At 37.3% G+C, this 23,096-nt stretch overlaps 1 protein-coding gene across 4 annotated transcripts in view; it reads left to right on the forward strand.

Annotated features, from left to right (window-relative positions):
* LOC311591254 (contactin-associated protein like 5-1-like) overlaps positions 1-23,096 on the forward strand; it is an 869,459-nt gene that overhangs the window by 574,374 nt on the left and 271,989 nt on the right. For all 4 annotated transcript variants that reach the window (XM_084770689.1, XM_084770692.1, XM_084770691.1 and 1 more), the window contains one exon: positions 7,164-7,364. In XM_084770689.1, the coding sequence (XP_084626815.1) occupies positions 7,164-7,364 (201 nt within the window). The remainder of the gene's footprint in view (positions 1-7,163; positions 7,365-23,096) is intronic.

The following is a 23,096-nucleotide window of genomic DNA, read 5'->3' on the forward strand; positions in this document are numbered from 1 at the left end:
TGCAGTTGTTTACATATTTTATTCATTTCTTCCATTATTATCTTCCTTACTAAGGACTTGAGGTCATTTTCTTGAATTTTGATTGTTTTTAGGTTCTCCAAATGGCTTCATTGGGATTGCTGGGATCTGTAGATGCCAAACTGTTTTGGTTTTTGTTTGCATTCTTTTGCTTTTCTCTTGTCATTTTGGTGTCTCTGATGTTGGGAGGTAGCTTCTGGTGTCTTTCACTGGTTGAGAGTGGAGATTTAGTGAATGATTACAGGTCAGATGCCCTTTCCTGTGTGGATCAGGGAGTATTTCTCTGGAACAGGCAGGTGATCTTGTTTCCACTCCTGGAGCTTTTGCTATACACCTTATGCTCCAGACTGAGTAAGCCAAAGTAGGTTTCTTTCTGGATCCTTTCTCCTTACTGCTGTAATTCAGATTTGCTGTTTTGGGACCTAGAACAAGGTCAACACGCAAGCACTCTGGTTGGGTAGGGTGGTCCCAGCTGCCAGTTCTTCCTGTCACTTTGTAGTCAAGACCCCAGCTGGATCAGATCTTCTGGGCTTTTAGCTCTGCCTCTAAACACTGCAGAAGTGTCCAGCCTCTCCTGAGAGCATGGGAGATCCTGCCGGGTCAGTGGGAGCTGATCCAGTTAGGATTTGTTTGTTCAAGAGTGTAGGGTAAGTACTTGGCGGCCCAGAGACAAGACCATTTCAGATCATAGCCAGCTCCAAGCTGCCTGCACTCTCTGTGATCCTGTAGCTGGTACCACTCACAGATCCTTGGAGCTGTAGTCGCCTTTAGGTCAGTGATTAGACACCACAGGGGTGGCCAACCTCTCCCGATAGCATGGGTGATCCTGCCGGGCTTGTGGGAGCTGATCCAGTTAGGTTCTGTCTGTTGGAGAGTGCAAAGTGAGTAGTGGCGGCCCAGAGACATGTCTGTTTCAGACTGCAGCCACCTCCAAGCTGCCTGCACTTTCTGCGACCCTGTAGCCGGACCGCTCACAGATCCTCAGAACTGTAATCGCCTTTAGGTCATTGATTAGACACTGCAGGGCATGGCCAACCTCCCCTGATGGTGTGGGAAATCCTGTTGAGCCTGTGGGAGCACTCCAAGCTGATTTCTAACTCTAAAATGTGACACTTCTTCTACTGTCCTAGCCTTAGTGGAGTAGTACCTACATCTTTAAACATCAAGACAATGGAACAGGAGCAGCCAGCATAGGAGTAAGTGTAAATTGCCTTCAATGTTCATTTGCCCTTCCCTCCCACTTCTTTCTCTCCACTAGCCCTTCCTTTCTTTCTCCCCTAGCTTCTTTCTCTGCTAACTCTCTGCCAAAATCTATGTTGCACAGCCCAGAAGAGGACATTACTTATATAAACAATTGAAATTTTTGGCTAGAAGTCAGCCAAACCTTGAAGACCATTCTTCCATAGTTAAACATTGGGACAAGATTTAAGCCAATATGTGATATCAAGTTAGAACCTCTATTAAACATTTTCAAGATTGCTGTTCCACAGGAAGTATAGATAAATATTTACTTTAAGATTCTTGTTTTTGTGTAATTTCCTAGATAGGAAATGATAAATATATCAAAGTTTATATATAAGCCCTAGCCTTAAATATATAATATGCCATATTATGAAGTGGAATTAAAAGAATTGCCAGCATGCTTTTATGAGTATATTCATTATCTAGTACAAAAATTGTATATATACAAACAACGTGAAGCAATCCACAAAAATATACATCATCATTAACTAATGGAATTAAGGAAATGGTGTAGAAACCCAGGATCTCTTCTTTAAGAGATGAGCTCTTCTTAAAGTATCAAAGGAGCATACAAGTTATTTTCTAGAATAGATAGTCTTATTATAACCAACAAATACATTCATTATCAGGATAAAACTAGATAAATAATGTATATTTTACTTATGAGATATACAGTATAGATTACTACTCCAAATATAGCATAAGTAATATAGTTCAAGACATGGTGTTTTCCTCTAAATATTTATATATATTTTTTTGAAATAGAAGCAGTCATATAAAAATCCTTTTTTTCTCACTTCAAGTCTAATGTTCCTTAAAATAAAACATTTTTTTTTTTTGGCTTGGCATAAGATTTTACTTGACTAGCAACAGAAAGGATTAAATGTACTCCCATGTGAAATCATCCTCATCAGGCTCTACTGTGCACATAGTGTTTATTCATTTTGACATGAGGTTTGATGCACTAACTTAATAGTTTTTCACAAGATGATCAGCTAAACAGACATTTCTGAATGTGATGCCTAAAATCCTGAGAAGGTATGTTGATTCTAAGATTACCTGGCTATAAATCAAGTTTTAATCATGTTTCAGACCACTCCCTCTGTGATAACCATTGTGATATAATGATGGTGTGACTAAAGCTTGTGTGTATTAGATCTGAATACCCCTGAATTGCTATTTTCAGATGATCTGTTAACACTAAACAACTGAAGCCTTGCAAAAAGATCTTTTAAACTTTGGAAGAATAAAACTGAAGAAACTATAGTATCACTAGAGCTTTTGCAATCTAGTTAAGTCAGAAAAGTTAGGTTTTGTTTATGTTTTAATTTGGTAAATTGGTACCAAATTCCTAGATGTTTAATGAAGAAGAACAAACTTTGACTTTGCTTTGACTATTTGGGGACATTTGCCATTGGAATAATGGAGAATATTGGTGGTACATGATTATGCTATTTTCCATTGAAAAATGTGCTAGCAGAGATAAAGAATACATCAAAACCCAACCAACAGGAATACATTTAAAATTTTAAGTATTTTAAATGTGAAGATTAAATAATATGAGTTGTTCTAGAAGAATAAAAATCTACTTCCACTGAGAGAGTGGAGAGAAATATATTTAAATATTTGAACATTTATCTCTCCAATATTTGAATATTTTGTTATTCTAAATGTATTTCTATCAACTATATTTTACTTATTTTGTAAGATTTTCTGAGAATTAAACCTTAGATCAATTTTTAAAAATTAAAAATTACTTTACATTCAGGATCCAGAGGCAGGATGGGCAACATCAGCATACTTAAAATGAAACTAAACTCTGATACAGATTATGTTTCCATCTCACCAAAGACAGAATATGATTGCACTAAAGTGATTAAACTAATGAAGAATCACATAGATAAATATACACATTTGAAATCTACATTTATACAGGAAAAATATCAAACCAATAATTGAGTGATGATATATGAACTATGTTTAAAACCAGGTTACATACACAGAGAATGGAGACAAGTTGACTTTTGATGGATGATGTGTATGTATGTATGTATGTATGTATGTATGTATGTATATAGTTAGATAGATGATATATATATATATATATATATATATATATATATATATATATGTGATTGATGATAGATAGATAGGTAGTAGTTAGATAGATCATAGAAAATTACAAGATAATAGATTATAGAACATTGCTAGATATATGATAGATAAATGGTAGTGAGAAAGGATAAGTCAATAGAGCTTGGGAAGTGAGCTAGCTGATTTGCTATAGTTTTTAAGGAATTATCTCTCTCTTCATCTTTATTCTTTCATGTATAATTGGACCTGTAAAACTGGTAAAAAAAATAATACATAAAGTCAAAAAGATATTCTAGCATAGGGACAGTAGCATATCTCTGTCAATATTCCTCAGAAATAAACATAAACCTTCTTATAGACGGTCAGATCATTTCAAGGATGTCCATTTTTATTTCTTGTTCTATAGCATCTCATTATGGAATAATAACTGCTAATTTTATCACATTTGTCTACATTGACATCGTACTGGCTAGTTTCATGTCAACTTGATACAAGCTAGAGTAATCAAAGAGGAGGGTTTCTCCTACGACTAAATTATAAGAAAGTGGTAGGACATTTTCTTCATTAGGGATTGTTACAGAGAGTCCAGCCAAGTATTGGTGGTTCAATACCTGTTCTGGTGGTCCTAGGTTCTAGAAGAAAGCAAGCTGAGTATTACATGGGGAACAAGTCACCAAGCAGCATCTGTCCATGGGCTCTGAATAAGTTCTTGCCTCCAGATTCTTACCCTGTTTGAGTTCCTGTACTTGCTTCCCTTGATAATAGACAGTGATAGGAAAGAGTAAGCCAAATAAATTCTTTTTAGCCCAGCTTGCTTTTTGGTCATGATGTTGCATCAAAGTAATAGAAACCATAACTAAAATAGACATTAAAAACATTTTTGGAATCAGGTGGATATTTGCTTATCAACTTTAACAATATGAGTTAACATTATTTTATTTTAGGAGTTAAAATTCAGTGGAATAAGTTTCTTCACTAGACTTTAAAGAAGAACAGATCTACTTCAAAATTGCAAGGCACGTATTTCTCTGGGCACATGATCATTATCAATTAGTTGGTTTGCTGAACTATTCCTAGGGTAACTCACTGTTGCTGAGCATAATTCTTTTGGGTGATATAAGAACTATTCTCAAGTTGGAAAATCCTTAGAAAATTATTAAAACCAAACCAGACAGTGTCTTTCTTTCTTATTCTAGTATGATGAAACTGAAGTGTATGGGGGAAAAAATGGCTTTTTCCTGGTCACAGAAAGGATTGTTGAGAATAATTAATATATGGCATCTAAGTAGTCAGCTCTTCCTATTTTTATTTTATCTGAAAAAACAGCAATGACTCCAGCCTTGCTATTTATAGTTACTAATAATTGTTGCCTTCAGGATGTTAGCATGTTTCCCTGTCAGTGTTCTCTAATAGAAATGCTTTTCTTTATGGCCCTTTGTTTCCCTATTTGTAAAACTAATAGTGTTGTAAGAGGGAAGAAACCACATGAATTCTCTGCTCAGTTCTTTCTCTGCTCTTAGAATCTGTGAGAAATAATGTTACAGTTATAAGTGGAAGATTCTTAGACCACAAATGCTTGCCAAGTCTTCCCAGTCACTCCCTTAATTTATATGTGAGGATAATCAGAATGAAACTGCATGCCAAATTATCTCAATTGTGTCCATCATATTCCACACAGTGCCTTTAAACTTTAACTTTGCTCATTTAAATTTTTATTCCTGTGTATCTGTGTGTGGGTACATGCATTTCTGAGTGTAGTTCCCGTGGTGGCAAGAAAGGGCATTGGAGCTCCTACAACTGGGAATATATGTGTTGATGCACCATGTGACATTGGTGCTGGGAACTGAACATAGGTCTTATAGATGAGAGGTAGACTGTTATAACTATCATCTCTGCAGCCTGTCCTGCAAAGTAATGGTATTGTTTTCTATTCTACATTAGCAGCCCTGAAGCCTGCCTGTGTAGTGGCACTGCCACCCTGGTTGTACTATTGTATGCTTTAATTGATTACAACACTGAAGTGACCAGTTTAAGTTTTATGCCAGCAAAAGTGGATTTCAAATGCAGATCTCAATACCTTTAAAACCAAATTCCTTTCTTGCCCATATTGCATTCTTCCTCTTTTGTCCTTTAGTTCTTATTGAAAGAGCCTCATGTCCTTGAATTCATTATGCATGTAAATTTCCAGATAACTTTTGTCTGTATATGTATATGATTTTTGTATTAGTCACTGTTTTCTAGAAGAACAGAACTGACTATATATAAATATACTATTTATTAGAGTGGCTTACAGGCTGTTGCCTAGGTAATCTCAACAATAACTGTCTACCAACAAAAAGTCCAAGAATACAGTAGTTCATGAAGCTGTATGTCTTGGGTGTTTTTCAGTTAATGACACAATCCAGAGTCAGTGGACTCTAATGGCAGTGAATGCACTTTCCATCAAGAGTGAGGGCAAGCAGGTTAGAAGCAGAACCTTCCTTATTGTATGTCTCTTATATAGGCTGCCACTAGAAGGTGTGGCCCAGATTAAAGGTGGATTATCCTACCTCAAAATATCTGCTTTAAAGGGTAGGTATTTCTGCTACAAATGATTTAATTATGAAAATCCCTTTCATGTATACCCAGCTGCTTTGGATTTAGCTAATTCCAGATGGAGTCAAATTGACAAACAATAATAGCTCTCACAATCTTGTGTGCGTGCATGTATGTTTGGATGTATTTGAAGGCCGAAGGACAGCCTCAGTTTTCATTTCTCTGATGTCATTCATCTTTTTATTTGTATTTGGAAATTTTTTTAAAGTGTGTATTTGTGTTGGGGTTTCTGGGCATTAAAGGGAGCCAGAAGAGAGCACTGGATTCCCCAAAGATAGAATCACATACGGATGTGGAAACCTAATATGGAGTATATTACCCAAACTTTGCCTCCCTGCAAGAGATGTGCACTCTCTAAACTGTTGAGCCATCTTTCCAATTGCTTTTTGTTCCTTAAAAAAACTTTCATTGGCTTGACAATCTCTAAGTAGGCTCGGATGTCTGTTCAGCAATACCCAGGAGTCCACTTCTCTCTACACTGGAATTACAAGCATGCTCCAGCATGCCCAATATTTTTGTATTGTCCTAGATGTTTAATTCCTAGATGATTATGTTACATAGTATAGTTTCTTCCTTGATAATGATATGATTTTTACTGATGTTTATTAGCTGTAGCTGTTGTTTTCATTATGATACTTAAAAAAGTCTTTAGGAAATAACCTCTGGCATTGTGTTTATACTGAAGTTGCATAGCCAGCTTGTCTGTGTCAAAATTTCTTACACAATAAAGTATAAAAGCTGTTTACATAGCATGTATCTTTTATTACCTATAGAAAGCAATATTGGGATGATCTAAAGTATAAAGTGAGTGTGTGTTATTTGCAAATGCTATGCTATTTTATGTGAAAAGTTGAACACCAGAAAGTGTAGACATTTTTTAGAATGTCTTTGAATGGTCTTCCTATGGATAAGGAGGAAGACTGTGTTTGTCAATTTTAAATTAATAATGACATTAAATACATAGCAGGAAACTTGTGGAATAAGGATTCATAAGCACAGTTGTGAGATTATTTGCCTCTATATTAACCTGAGATAAAACCCTAAGAGAAACAAAATTGTCTGGACCGTCTATAAAGAATAGAATATTTGAACACATTGTCTATATAGAGCATTCAGGTTGAGACTTTATTGTACTTTTTAATGGATCAGTATTTATGTAATTGTGTTTAGGCTTTACTTATAACTTCTTTTGTTTTGTATTGTTGTCTGTGCAGAGGACAAAATTTGGATGACTGTTCAGCACAACAACACAGAGCTGACTCGGGTCCAGGGTTCCAATCCTAAGAAGCCCTATGCCATGACCTTAAATTATGGTGGCAGTATGGATCAGCTGGCAGCTCTGATTGATGGCTCAGAGCACTGTGAACAGGAGGTGGCATACCACTGCAGAAGATCTCGCTTGCTTAATACACCAGGTAAGGCCCTACCCATCTTCATGCTACCTTGAAATCCGTGTGCCAAAATCCTGACAATATTTTTTGACAAAGCTAGAGACATTGGAGAAGTGGAAATTTCAATTAAAAATAGTCTTTGGAGGATAATATTCTTAATGACTGGTATGGATGGAAGACCTAGACTACCAATGTGTAGGTATTTCTGAGGTCAATTTAAAAAAAAAGAATAAACCTGAGAAAACATGGAGGACCAAGCCAATTGCAATTTTCTTCCATGACTCCTGTTTCAGTTCCTGTTTCTAGGTTCCTGCGCTGAGTGTCACTTGAGAATTGTAAGATTTCCATCTCAAGTTTCTTTTGGTCATGGTGTTTTTTTTTTTTCACAACAATAGAAACTATAACTGAGATACTAAAAATTAATTGGCATTTGATAAGAAATGGGCTGCAGTGCATTTGATCACTCTGCTTTAAGGGGAAATATGACCCAAAGAAACCCATGAGTATTTGCTTTGAAGACCATGTACTATCTGTTGAGTCTATATTTGTCTCTGTTTCTCCAAAAAGACACCCTCACAATACCCATCCTCAACTTTTCTATAAATGAAGAGGTTTTTTTTTTGAGAGATATAACATTTGAAAACAGAATATTTAGACTAGACCTGGAAAGTGTGGTGGGCAGAAACTGTTTTTTGAGAGATGGAAGATGACATCAGAAGATATTAAGGATCCCAGTACATACACTTAAGAATGATGAGTTACGTCTAGAGCATAGAATACATATGGAGGAAGTACCAGGCACTGGGTCTATACAAGATAAGCAGAGGTTACTCTGTGATCACAGAATTTACGTTGCCTGAAGAAGAAAAGTTGCCATAGATATGATGATAAAAGTGAAGTTTCATTTTTAATGATTAATCTGTTATTAATGTGGAGGTTATCATGTAGCATACATTTGCTTTGAATTCACTATGCAGATATTACCCTGAGCTTCTGATTATCATGCCTCCACATCTGGAGTGCCAGGAGTACAGGTGTACGCCACTATGTTTGCCCCTCCCCCGTGGTGCTGGCCATCAAACTCAGGGCTTTTGTGCATGCTTGGAAAGCACTCTACCAATGAAGATAATACCTAACACAACAGTTTAATTTCAGGAAAAAATAAACACATGGCTAGCTCTTTCATGCTCCCTTGATGCTGCCTTTTCACAGTGAATACATGATTGGTTAATACCTGTGCATTAGTTACCCTTTTTCTTCTTGTGACTTAGTACCTTTGAATCCCATCACTACAGAGAAAGCATGGTAGCAAAAGCAGGATATTCTGAGGCAATGGGAGAATAAAACAATTGCCTGCTCATATCCTAGAGGACCATGAAGCAGAGAGGGGAATAATAACATTAAGTTACATATTTCCCTCTCCGTTTCATTAAATACCAAATCAGGTTTGCCACATTATAGTCTATGTCACCCTGGAACTCTGTGTATAGAACATTCTAGCTCTATGCTCATAGAACTCTACATACCTCTAGCTCCTGAGGGCTGAGATTATATGTGTCACCTAGCCCAGAAGGAGTCATTCATTTCTGTCAATATTAATTTATACTAAAGACTAAAAGGATATCAAGTATCCAAGAAAAAGTATCACATTCTGCTACAAACTTTATTTCCCACATTTGTGGGTTTAGAGGGGCTATGGAACAAGGGGCAGAAATGTCAGTAAAGCATTCATAAGAGAAACCTAACTCAGTACAATGCAGTGTTTGACTAATCTTCTGTGGATGGTATCGTTCCACCTAAGTGAATTTTCCAGATAACTGCTACTAATCTTTTTAAACATCAAAAATATTTTCAAAGTAATTTTAGGTATTTGAAATGGAAATCTTTCTCCAATGGATTATATGCCTCCTTGCCTTCTTAAACACAGGATTCAGAACATGGGACTGTTTTTGATGACTCAGGACTCATCACTGTGAAATCAATTCTGGAACTCCTGTTGGATTCAGCCATGCTTGTCAGGCTGATGAAACTAGGCATCCCTCTTTGTGTTTCTTTCCTCGCATCTCAATCCCCTCAGGCTGCCTTACAATGTTCAATGTCTGTGCTTCCTGGAGTATTTCTCTGTCCCCTAGGGTTTATGGGAAACACATGTGCCACCCTAAGACTTTCTCAGGATGTCTGGCTCTAGAAACTGCCCCACCTTTCTATTCATTACTTTGCCATTTTCCAGTGCTTTAGTTTCTATGGGAAAAAAATAGAAATATGTCCATTCTGATTTAGAGACTTCCCAGGATTTGCACTGTAACATCACTTAAGTTATAGTAATCCATTTATTTATTTATTTATTTATTTATTTATTTATGTGTGTGTGTGTGTGTGTGTGTGTGTGTGTGTGTGCGCGCACACACACACACACATGACCACACTGCATTGATGGTCAGATGTATTGGACACCCCCATCACTGAAATAAAAGGCTGCTGTGAGCCACCATACCTGGATGCTTGGGAAAAGCCCTCTAGTCCTCTTGCAAAGCAGCATATTTAGCTACTGAGCCCTGTCTCCAGTCCTTGTCAGTCCTTTGTGTGTGTGTATATTGTTTCCTCACTCAAATGCCTTATGTTCACTGGATTTAGGTTTGCATAGGAAGAACATAGATTTGTGGGTTTACGTTAGTAGTGAGGCCTCTATCCCATCTTTACTTCACTTCTGCTTAGTTTCTGCAGTTCATTTAAACTATCTGTTAAATTTACCAAACAATCTTAAATGTAAAAGGCTGAAAGGACAGAAGAAAGGTAAACACAGTTTGCAATCCTTGGACTGTACCTCGTATTTCTCAGGCATCCAGTAACCCGTATCTCTGATGAAAGCTTGAAAAATAAGGTAAAAGTAAATTTAATTTTTATTATTAGTCCTTGGAGAAATTCATACAGTTTCCTCATGTATCATAGTCCAGCTTTGACATAAACTGGGGAAAACTGAGATGGGGCATGAATTTTGTGGTTGGCTGATTGGTGACCCTACAGACTTTCTCTGAGGGTAAACGTCCAAGCCTGAACTGATAGTTACTGGCAATGGCTTTCACTGATGGTGGAAGCTGGGGCTAGGACTGATGGCTCTTAGCAGGGGCTTCCACTGATAGTGGCAAGTGTCTAAAAAGGAAAGGAAAAGAAGAGAAAGGAAACACACACACACACACACACACACACACACACACACACACACACACACACTTACACTAGATGATGAAGTAAGACAGACTCCAGCTGGTAGGTTTCAACATGATGTTTCTTCTTCCTTTTATTTTTCTCTTATTTTCATCCTTATCCCTATTCTTATCTGTTTTCTTCTTCTTCTTCTTCTTCTTCTTCTTCTTCTTCTTCTTCTTCTTCTTCTTCTTCTTCTTCTTCTCTTTCTGTTTCTTTCTTGTTGTTTCTGTTTCTTATCCTTTTCCTTTCACAGTTTATATAGCCCAACAAAGAGTATAAAAATCACAATGTATTTAAATTCTATTCTAGTTCTCTATAAATAAATGATTCCAATGGATATATGTAAGAAAATAATGTTCCCCAATGCCTTCACATGATCAAGTATTTTATGTATTATATGTAAGGAACAAACATGAATAACAAATTATTTCTGAGAACCCACATACGTTTGTACATAAGCAACTTGTCACATATTAACAGAGTATAATCAAGCAAGGGAATTTTTCAGCCAGCTTTTCTTTACTGGCAGGCTGCAATTTGTGGTTACAAAGAAGGAATCAATTATCTTCAGAAGTCATCTTATGAAGATCTTAAAGGAATCACAAATCTAAACTCCTATATAAAAATAATCAGCCACATCTATTTTAAGTCCTAAAGGTGCTCCTCTACTCATTGATATGATTTATTAAATCATATCAGGAAGCTGAGGGCAGAAAAATAGAATAAAGAAATCAATCATCATCTCAGTCACTGGTCCAACTTGAAAGAATCACTTCAGCCAATGGTATTATGGGCCATTGTTCTTGCCTTGTCAACCCCCAAAAGTCTCTAGCTTTATCAAGAATAGTGTACTTTCTCTGGATTTCAATTGTCCCCTAAGATTTCCTGCATCAGGGCCAACAGCAAAAACATCTTTACCTTACTTTGCTAAACAATCTATCCTTCCCTAAGACTTTCTACATCATAGCCATTACCAAAAGTATCTTTATCTTACTTTGTTGAACAATCTATTTTGCCAAATTCTTTCTAAGGGTAGTAATCTTTGTTAGCACTCTACATCCATAGAATGTTTTCAGAGATGGTGGTTGAATCCTTAATCTGCCCCAGCAGCAATGCCTGAAAGAGATCAAGCATTGTTATTGTGTATGCCAATGATACTGCACAATGAAGGGCTGGGAGGCCTTTTATAGTACTCACACAAATACATATTACGGGAATTATAAGGACTGTAAAGGTAAGAAGCAGAGCTATGCTCTATAACAGCATGAAGTCCTTAGGACATCAGTTCTCGGGGCTATGCCTCACAGACACAGCCATCGTGGATTTGTTAACCGGTGGGCTGCACTCCATGAGTTCTAGAGCTATTTTGCTGTTCCTCTTGCATAGACTGTGGCACTCATGTCTATCTCTTCTTCCCCAATTCCTCCCAGATGTCCATCCTACTACTCATTCAACCTTGTGTTTGCATTTTTCTTATTAAAACCCAACAAGTCCAACTTGTGCTACCCATATATTCATCAAGTTATAGCCTTCCACTAGAACATGGGTGATTTTTTAGGGACTATACTTTTTAAGAAAACTGACCCTCTGACTCTAGCAGCCATGGATTTCCAACCACTTCTCAGATAGGAGTGGAACTTCATGTCTACCTACCTGGTCCAAGTTGACACTTTTGTATGGATTGAGCTTACACAGATCTTGTGCATGCTATGATAAACTCTGCTTTCATATGTTTAGCTGTACTATTGTGTCCTGAGGACAAACTTTCCTTTTATTCCCTTACCATCTTTGACTCTTACAGTCTTTACATCTCCTCTTCTACAATAGTAATCGCTGAGGTTTGGAAGGAGAGGCACTGGCATATATGTCAGATTTAAAGCTGAGCATTGCTCAGTCGCTTATTCTATGGACTTTGGATAGTCATGATACTTTGTGTTAACCGTCATCTACTGAAAATGGAAGCTTTTCTGCTGAGGGTTGAATGATGGATTAATCCATTGGCATAACAGTAAGTCATAAGGAGTCAGTTTAATATTATATCCCTTTAGCAGAAAAACAGTATTAGGTAATCTATGAAAACCTATGACCTGGCTAGCCAGAGAACCTGGGCAAACAGTGGTCCCAGTTATGGATTTGATCTCATAGAGAGAGACTAATATCTATCAGAAAGTGCTTGATTATTTGCATGACCTTCTTGCTCCTATAGCTCCAGTGAGCCTGACTTGCCATATCAGCTGTTATTGTTTCTTGCAGGCATTTACTGTTTTTTCCTATGTGGTTTTACCATCAGTTTTTGGAAGATATTTTGTAATTGAGCTTTTTACCTGTAAGCTTATGGTGTCTAATTAGAGCATCATTTCCCATTATAATGTAACGTGTGTGTGTGTGTGTGTGTGTGTGTGTGTGTGTGTGTATGTGTGTGTGTGTGTGTCTGTGTCTGTATGTGTACGTGCCCCTACTCTTTGTCAGTAGTTTGTAGGAGTAGATTTCCTTCATTATCCTTTCTTTTTATGGTTTTTTGAGACAGGGTTTCTCTTTATATCCCTGGCTGAAGTGGATTCAGTTTGTAGACCATGTTGGCCTTGAACTGAAAGTAATCCCCCTGCCTCTGCCTCCATGAGAGCTGGAACCACAGGTGTGTGCCACCACACCTGGCTGACTTCCTTATCTAAATCCAATGTAGATTAAGAAAGGAAGAATTCCCAGTCTTGTGATACAGCTATTTAATCTATATTGTCACATCCCCAAAGGGTAGATCAAATAAGGCTGCTTAGACATCTCAGGATGCACCGTGCTTTGTGACCAAACCTGAAAAATCTGAGTTCAATTTTCAGGACATGGTAGAAGGAAAGAATAAATTCCCACAAGTCACAAAAATTCTCTGGCCTTCGCACAATTTCTGTAGGATTCCTGTGTAAACATTCTCTCTCTCTCTCTCTCTCTCTCTCTCTCTCTCTCTCTCTCTCTCTCTTTCTCTCTCTCTCTCTCTCTCTCTGTGTGTGTGTGTGTGTGTGTATGTGTGTGTGTGTGACTTTCTCTTTTAAAAATAATAACATTTTCTTTTTAAATATATCTTATTAATTTATTCATATTACATCTCAATTGTTATCCCATCCCTTGTATCCTCCCATTATTCCCTCTCTCCCATTTTCCCCTTACTCCCCTCCCATATTACTGTGCCTGAGGGGGACCTTCTCCACCTGTATATGCTCATAGGGTATCAAGTCTCTTCTTGGTAGCCTGCTATCCTGAGTGCCATCAGGCCTCCCCATCCAGGGGATGTAGTAAAAGAGGCCTATAGAGAGGCAGTGGAGAAAATCAGGAGAATAATAACATTTTCAATGAACCAACATATAATATTGATAACAGGTTTTTACAAACCATAGCATATCCTCTTATATAGGTGTTTCTAATGAGCAGTCTCATTTTGGCATGTAGATACATATATCATGTTTTGGATAGGGCTACAAGAATATTTTGCATGCTGATTACTGTGAATGTAACTCATTATATACTCATAATAAATCCCTTGAGCTACCATTGTCAGAAGATAGAGTGTGCACATTATCAATCATTTCTGCCACCTTGACTTCTGCTGTGTATAAAGGTGGATCCGACTTATACCGCAAAGAATAAAAAAGGAACTGTGTGATTATTTCTAAGCAATTTGTATTAATTTTAACTTCTTATTTCAGTGTTAAAAATCTTATAAATGTATAACATCACCAAAGAAAATTGTAAATATCTTTTGCTGGTAATAGTAATTATACATGCACCTATGGGAGAGAGAGAGAGAGAGAGAGAGAGAGAGAGAGAGAGAGAGAGAGAGAGAGAGAGAAAGAGAGAGAGAGAGGGAGAGGGAGAGAGGGAGAGGGAGAGGGAGGGAGAGAGGGAGAGAGAGAGAGAGAGAGAGAGAGAGAGAGAGAGAGAGAGAGAGAGAGAGAATATAGCTTATAGGTTGCCATTAACTGGTTGCCAGAATGTGGAGGTCAGAGTGCCAGGAAATTGTGAAATGCTGTAAATAGCATTTGAGGTTGGATTTTAGTTGGTAAGAAAATGATGAGGAAGCAGTCATCTTGCTATAGCATCTCCTCTGTACTTTATACAACAGATGATGAAGTAAAGAAGATAAGATGAGAGAAAAGGAAAGAAACACCCAAATGGCCACGGTTCTTGTTGCGGTGGCTGTGTTTGAATGCCAGCTTCACATTTTCTCTAAACTAAGCCCCAGACCTGCACAGAAAACTTTATTGTGCCCATGTAGCTTGGTTAGGTCTAGAAAGCTGAGGAGAGGCTGAGCTTCCCCTTGAACCTTGCTCTACTAAATGAAAGCACACCTCTGTTTCTTCTGTACTATGCAAAACTCTACAGATTGAATAAAATGGGTATTTCCAAAAAGAAACGTATTATGAATTTTTTATTGTATAGAAAAATAAAGGAGGACAGAGAAGAGCAGCCAGGGCCAAATAGTTGCCAGTATGTCTTAAATTGTACAAATTCCTGGGAAATGTTCAAGTGTTGTACCACACAGCTTCTAGAGGACAGACTGCAGATCCCCGGAGCAGTTCCTTAAAGCTCTCTCTAAGCTCTGAGACTTCCTTGGTTATCTATATCCACCAACAGTTAGAGTAGAGGGAAGACAGGTAAGAAGAGGCCACGCATGGTGTACCACTGTATTTCTTTCACTCAATTGGTAACTGAACCATGACTTTCTTGTTTTCTAACTATTTCTCAGCTATGTCCCTCCAGATCTACGCATAACTACCCATCTGTCTGTCTCTGTAAGTGAAGTTGTGTTCTGAAAACTCCATATTGCTCTGCTCCACAGTAAATATGCCCTGTAACTCCAGTGCATTCTTGCATTTTCCTGCTCTGTGTGCTACTTCTTGCCATAGTTTTGTGCAAGGGTAAAGCATTGCTGTAGAACAGCTTTTCAGGGCATGGAAATAGCCTGCAATGTTGTAGCAGCCCCTTTACCTGAGGGAAGAAGCAAAAATTTTAAACTGGATTAGGATACAGCCAGCTGTGGCTGAGCCTGAGCCATTTCTCATACCTCAGAACCCTGCAGGAATTCTGCTTCTGGACAGCAGTCAAGAAGGCAGTAAATGATGAGTATACACAGTAATAGGGGAGGGGAATAAGGGGAAAATGGGAGGAAGGGAAGAATGGGAGGATGCAAGGGACGGGATTACCATTGAGATGTAACAAGAATAAATTAATAAAAAATACATAAAAAAGAGAAAAAATAAAATAATAAAAACATCTTAAAATGCCATATTAAAAAAACAAACAAACAAACAAACAAACAAACAAAAGAAATGAAGTAGCACTCAGTTCAGGAAACATTTACAATAAAGGACTGAACAGTCAACACTGAAGCAATGGCCTCCCCAGTGGATTAGTAACCTAGTCAGCTGCCTTCACACATCTATTACTTTTCTTCTCACTCTGCCAAAAATGTCTAGCAGAAAGACCTTGAGAGAAAAGGGGCTTATTTTGGTTCTTCCTGAAGGACATACAGTCTAAGACTATCATGACAATCAAGAAAGGAAGCAGATTAGTTTACAGGGAAGGAGTTTGCAGGTGACCAGATGGTAAAAACTAGAAAAGGCCCAAGCCAGAAGCAGGACCAGATTATGTCTTCCTTCACACCTGCATCCCAGGAACCCACTCCTTCCAGAAAGTTCCACCTTCTCAATGTTCTACAACCTCTATCAGCAACTATCAGCACCCCACAAGGGAAGTGAAGTGTTCAGACATATGACTTATGGACAACATCTCACATTCAACTCATAACTCCCCACAAAAATCCCTCTGGGAGGAAAACAAGGTAGACAAGGACCTGGAAAGATGATCCTACAGGGTAACCTCCTAAAGCAATCTGAAAGAGATGGGCATTGAGCACTCTATCCATCCCCAAGTTTTCACCCATATTTCCCAATATCTTTTCTATATTTTCCATAGAGTCAAGGATTCTCCATTAGACTAACCCAACACCCTGTACATTTCATGCATATTACTATATTTAGTGTGGAAATTTAGTTTGGAATTCCCTCTCAAGTAAAGCTGTACCTGGTCCATGACAGGATAAGACTAGAATTATGCTATGGTTTTGACCTTTAGTGACCCATGTTTAAAGACTTGGTCTCTAGTTTGGTGCTCATGGTGAGTGGTAGAACTTTTAAGGTTAAGCCCAGTGGGAGGAACTCAGGTCATTTGGCTCCAACCATTTCATATTCTCTCTTCCACCCCCTCCCTCTCTTTCTGTTCATCTGTGTATTTTCAGGTACATGCTTGTCTACATTTATGTGTGGAAGCCTGAAGACAACCATGGGTGTGGTTCCATAAGATTCTGTCTGTCTTGCTTTTTAAAACTGGGTCCTTTAGCGGCCTTGGTCTCACTAATTCTGCTTGGCTGCCTGACAAGCAAGCCACAAGTGGCTACATTCATCTATACAGCACTAAAAATACAAAGAAATTGTACCATGCCCATGTACTCATTCTATCTGTCTGTTACATTCATATGTAGCTATAGCCATCTTTTTATGTGGGTGCTGGGAATCGGAACTTAGGCCTTTACATCTGTATATGAGGTATTCTTGTGGAACCATCTTTCTAGTCTTCTCTGTTTTATTAATGTTTCCTCTGGGATCCAACTCATTCTCATATTTATGCAGTAAGCACTTCATTGACTAAGCCATCTCCCTGGCCCCTTGACCATGGATCCAGCAGGCTTGTTCCTCCACTCAGTCCTTTCATAGGCACAGAGCATTGAGGCCAAATGATCATAATGAAATCTCCAGATTAGTGACTCTAACAGACTTCTTTCCCAAATAGTTTCCTTGTCTCAGGGCCTTGCCAGTAGGAGGAAAGACTGAGTAATGTACACAGAGCTGTCAGAGATTCACCCTCCATTGCTTTGAAATCTAATAGTCACAAGACAGGATAAACTGAAGTTTACTTTGGTTTTCTTTGAATAAAGAGCATTTGCAAAGCAAATCCATTATGCACACAAGATATCTGTGAGGATCCCCATACTCAGAACCTTTGTCTGCCTTCCTGGAACTAGAGATCCACTCAGTCCCTTCAGTCTTTCGTACAGGCTTGCAGGAGATTCACCTTGCCGTAAATTGCTTAACCTGGTCACATTCCAATTGGATTTATAGGCACACAATGTGATCTTTGTGAGAGCATTATCATGCCCTTTCACTTCATCATTAATACTTTAGTGATAAAGTAGCTAAGTAGCTTCTCTCTCTCTCTCTCTCTCTCTCTCTCTCTCTCTCTCTCTCTCTCTCAAGCATTCACCCATATGAACTGATACAAAGACATTTGTTATCTTCTAAAACACAACATACTAACTTGCAGTTTAAGGGATATGACAGGATATGCACAGATTGTAAAAAAATATTATGTGAATGTATATAAGGATCTGTAATAGCCAACAATCTCAATGTCTGCTAACTGTCATGGAAATGCTTCCCCAGGAATGCCCATGGCTGACTGTGTACTTCTTTTACACAACCTAGTATGGGCTATGTTATATATAACATGAAATGATAATTCATTCTATATACAAATAGATCTACAAGATCACTTTTTATATTAGCCTCCACATTTGTTTGTGTTATTTTACTTTCTATATTTGTAAAACTAATTATCATTAACTGAGGCATGGTGATGCAGAAAAGTCTATATGGTTTATAGAGAGATATCATCAAGATTCCCTAAAGGAAAATGATAACAAACAAAATCTATTAAAATAATTTATTCATTTTTGTACACTAAATATTTACTGATTATTTATTAAATGTAAGGAAATGCTCCAGACTCTGAGAAGTAAACACTAAAAATAAGAATAAAAAAATAAAAACAATGTTCTTATATCATGATTGTACTCAGGGTGACAGAAACCACACAGAGAAACACCATTATAAGACACTCTATCCCTCAAGCCCAGTATGTGTTAAAAGAAAGACAGAAAATCCCAAAGGAGTAAGAAATTGGTGAGTGAGCAGATATGGGAACTGCATTCAATGCAGTGAAGTTAAAGGTCTCCTGCAGCTTAGGCTTTGAGGCTTCTGCAGCAGAGAACATATGAAAGGAGTCATTTAGTCCTGTGTGTAGCTGGGGCCGAAAGATACAGGCTGAGAGTGTTACAGAGACAAATGTGCCTAGGAAAGAAAGAAAAAGGGATAGCATATAGGAGTTATTAGGAAATGAGTTGTGGGATGATGTTGGGGCATGATTCAAAGACTGCAAAGTCTGAATGTTTTGCTATGTGTACAGAAGTTATTGGAACCCTTTATCGATGAAATGATTCTTCCTGCATTTTAAATCTAAGAACTGCTGTGAGCATATGGCAATCAGACTAAGCCAAGCATTTATGGTTTTCTAAGCACAAGTACCCCATAGGTCATGGCTTGTGCTTGCTTAAATAGAGAAGGCTTTTGGCTCGCTGAAGGCAAACACACAACTTTCACTCTTCTGTGTCCACAATCTCTAGCTCAGAGAAATCTGTGGGTAAGCTAGAGATTAGCAGGAATCACTTGTGTCTCTTGGCAATACACATGATTTTCTCTCTCAATTAAATTTATTTGAGGTTTTTTTTTTTTGGTCCTCTACACACCATTTTAGTGTTTTCAGCCAGCAACCTTTCCTCCACAGGTTCACATACACACAAAAAATATGCAAGAATAGAAATGACTACACTATGATAACCCTGAATCATAAAAGCAGTGCGATAAAAATCAGAAGCTTAGGAGCATGCCTCAAAGAAACAGAAATGAATAGTGAGTATTTTAAAATAAGTTCAGCACTCTTAGCCACCAGAAAATGCAAATCAAATTTACTCCAGTGAAAGTGGCTATTGTAAAGAAAATGACAATGCCGGCAAGGACCAGTGGAGCTTATATGCTAATGATGGAAGTATGAAGTGAAAGTAGTATGGAGATTCCTAATAAAAGCAAAAAAGATCTGTCACTCAGCTATGTGCAGTGAAGACATTCCTAAAATTTCTACTGCAGCCCATTATAGACACTTGCACATTCATGTTCACTCAATATTCTTTACTAAAGCCAAGAGATGGACATAGCCTAAGTGTCTATCGCCTGATGAATGGGTAAAGAATATATTCCATACATACATAGTGGTGTTTTATTCAGTGATGCAGAATAAAACTATGCCATTCTCAGGAAGATGGTCAGAAATTAAAATTATTAAGTTAAGAGAAATAAGGCAGACTTAGAAAGGCAAATATTCCATGTCATTTCTCACCAAGATTATGTTTCTTTGTAACATATGTATGTGTGCCTGTATGCATGTTTGTGGTGTGAGTGTAGCAGTCCATGGAAGACTATGTGAGGATATTAAAAGACCAGAAGAAGGAAATAGCGGAAAGAAAAGTGTATACTTGAGGTAAATATTAGCAAAGTGAAATGATACAAACATTTCATAATGAAACACATTATTATTGTTTCCAAATTTAAAAATTACTATCATGATAATTAATGGAAGTAAAAGTGTAGTAATTTTTATTTCTTTGTTTTTTTTACTGAAATGTTCATTAAAAAACAGGTACCATAACATATGTCAGTAACCACAGAACTTGGGTGATGGATTCAGAGAGTTACAGAGTTCAAGTTCATCCTTTCTTATACAATGAGCTTGAAGCTAGCTGTATTTATATGGAACCCTAAAAATAAAAGAAGAAATAAGATAATAGTTATTTATGCTTTGTGTCCAATAAGAATCCATAAAACTGTGCTCTTTAGTAGTTGTAATATTGACTGTCAGGCACTGAGAGCCTGTCCCTTGCCTGGCTTTTCAAGTACCTTATTTCACTGAATCCTCTTAATGGTCATATGAAATTATTATTATTATTATTATTATTATTATTATTATTATTAATTTATTGATGGAATATGAGGTTGTGAGAAATGAGTTGGTTGATCTATGTTCTTACAGCTCCTAAAGGCTGGATACCAACTACACTTTTATCTGCTTCGAGAGTCATTGTGCAATCTATCATACAATACAGAAAAGAGAAAGAAGAAAGTCTTCAGAAGTGAAGAAAAGTGATATAAAGAAATTTAAGTTGTCCAAAGTAAAAACTGACCTACTTCTGTGATCAATTCCTGGGTAACCATAGGCATAAACTCTGCTATAAAAGTTACAACATCCATTCCTCATTTCCTGGGCTCTGCCATGGCAGACAGAGGCCATTCCATGGTTCTGTCATTTATAGAGTTACAAAATTTGAGTTTGATGCTGTGTATTGGATAGGGCCGGAGCTATTCACGTGGTTCCGATTGCAGTGAGATGCATTGATCTTTTATGGATATTTCAATTATAATAGTTACTGAGGTTTGTGGACAGATATCTTGGAGTAGAGAGTGAGCCATGTGGAAATCTCTCACATTTATTACCTAGATTGTAAACCATGCAACAGCCTCTATGTATGTTCCTTTCTGATTGCTGGGAGACATTCATTTTATTGGCCCACAGTCAGGAAAGAAAAAATATATTCTTCTTTCCTAATTGGAAAATAGTAAGACATATTTTTAAAGGAGCATATGTTGTTTGATTTTTTTAAAATTAGTGGACTAACATCATAAAAAAAAACAGCAAATAAAGGACAGAAACTCAGGTTCTCCCTTACTCCAGTTCAAGACCTGTTCAATCTTTTCAGTTATTAATAAGCCAATTATAACAGAGTGTGACCTTCCATCTATCTTTTCTAGAGATTTAAATAAAAAAAGTTTGTAGTACTTCATCACAAGTCTTTAAAATTTATTTGAACTAGTCAAATGGTTCAGGAAGTAAAGGCACTTGATAACAACATGATGTCTTGATTTCGATCCCATGAATCCATATGTGGAGAACTGACTTCAACATTTTCTCTACAAGAACAATGACACACACCCACATACACACACACACACACACACACACACACACACACACACACACACACACAGAGAGAGAGAGAGAGAGAGAGAGAGAGAGAGAGAGAGAGAGAGAGAGAATTCAAAAGAAACCAAAGAGACTACCATGATTCTAATCTATGTATTTCACTCTGTATGAAAACCCCTTGCCATAATATTTCTCTAATAATAGACTCTGTGATTTGCTTGAGGAAGAAAGTCAGAATAAAGCCAATGGATTCATAAGCTAGATATCCACCTGTTTTAAGCCATGGATGTGGATGCATAGCTAATGGGAAATAAATACCCTAAGTAAGTTTAATAGACATGTACCTAGCTATATTTATGTTGCTGTCTTGATCACTATTTAAATGACCAGTGATTATTGTACAAATATTAAAATCCAGACCCTCCACAAAATATAGTCTGCATTTTTCTCACTACTTCATGACAAAACTGTTAAGTTATTATAGCCAAAATATGGCTAGAAAGGAAAAATCCAATTTTCAATCCTAATATACATTTATATTAATAGGAAAAGATTATGAAATTTGGAAACATAAAACCTTAGTTATTATGTCATTTATTTACATGCTTAAAACATTGTTTCTTGAGTTTGCTGTTATTTGGAGACACGGTCTTGAAAGTAGGATAACATTCTCTCCTCTCCTTCTCACAAAAAGACAATCCAGGCTGCACCAGCTCATCGGATTTAGCTGGCAATGGTAAATGAGGCCAAGATTTTGTGCTTGTGGAAAAGCACTCTAATGACTGATTCACCTGTTCAGATCTATTATGATCTCTGCTTCTGTGTCTTAGTGATAATTAATGGGATACATACTGTGCCTTTAAGTGGTAGGTAACAAAGATGCTCTTGTAACTTCTTCCAGCATCTTCTTCATGTTACCCAGTGAGCATGGGGACTATGATCCCCATTATCAACCAGCAGAGAGCCTCAGGATCCCATTCAGTTTCTGTGAGATAATTCAGCTTTTGAGTCTAAGTCTTCTAAGCTTAATAGTATATGAACCACCAAAATGTTGGTTTACTTATAAATATGATTGTTATACATACATACATACATACATACATACATATATATTCTTGGCCATTTTAGATGTAAGTTTAGGTTTCCTTCTGACTTCTTTAAGTCGTCATAATTCATTCATGTTGCTACTCGTGCCATGTGAATAAATGGCATCCTTATTTGTTAAATTTCAGCTCAAAACCTAGACTGTCTTCTTCGTTTCCATTGCCTATTCACTATATCAACATATGCTCAGAATTTTTTTGTTTTTATTTTATTTTTTGATGGGTCAGCTTTTTTCTTTTTATTGTTTTTTATTAATTTATTCAGATTGCATCTCAATTGTTATCTCCTTGCTTTTCTCCTCCCATTCCTCCCTCCCTCTTTCACCCTATTCCCATCCCCTAGGTCTGTGACAGAAGGGGAACTCCTCTCTGACCATATGGTAACATTCCACACTTGCAACTTGCCTCACAGTCCTCCCATCTCCACAATGTAGTCTGGTGCAGTAGTACACTTTTTTCTTTTCTTGAACCAATCTACATCCCATGTACAGCTTTGAAGACAAAGGGCTATTTTCAAATATTAGGAAACTTG

This window comes from Acomys minous, assembly GCF_964271855.1.
Source record: "Acomys minous genome assembly, chromosome: 1".
Classification (NCBI taxonomy): domain Eukaryota; kingdom Metazoa; phylum Chordata; class Mammalia; order Rodentia; family Muridae; genus Acomys; species Acomys minous.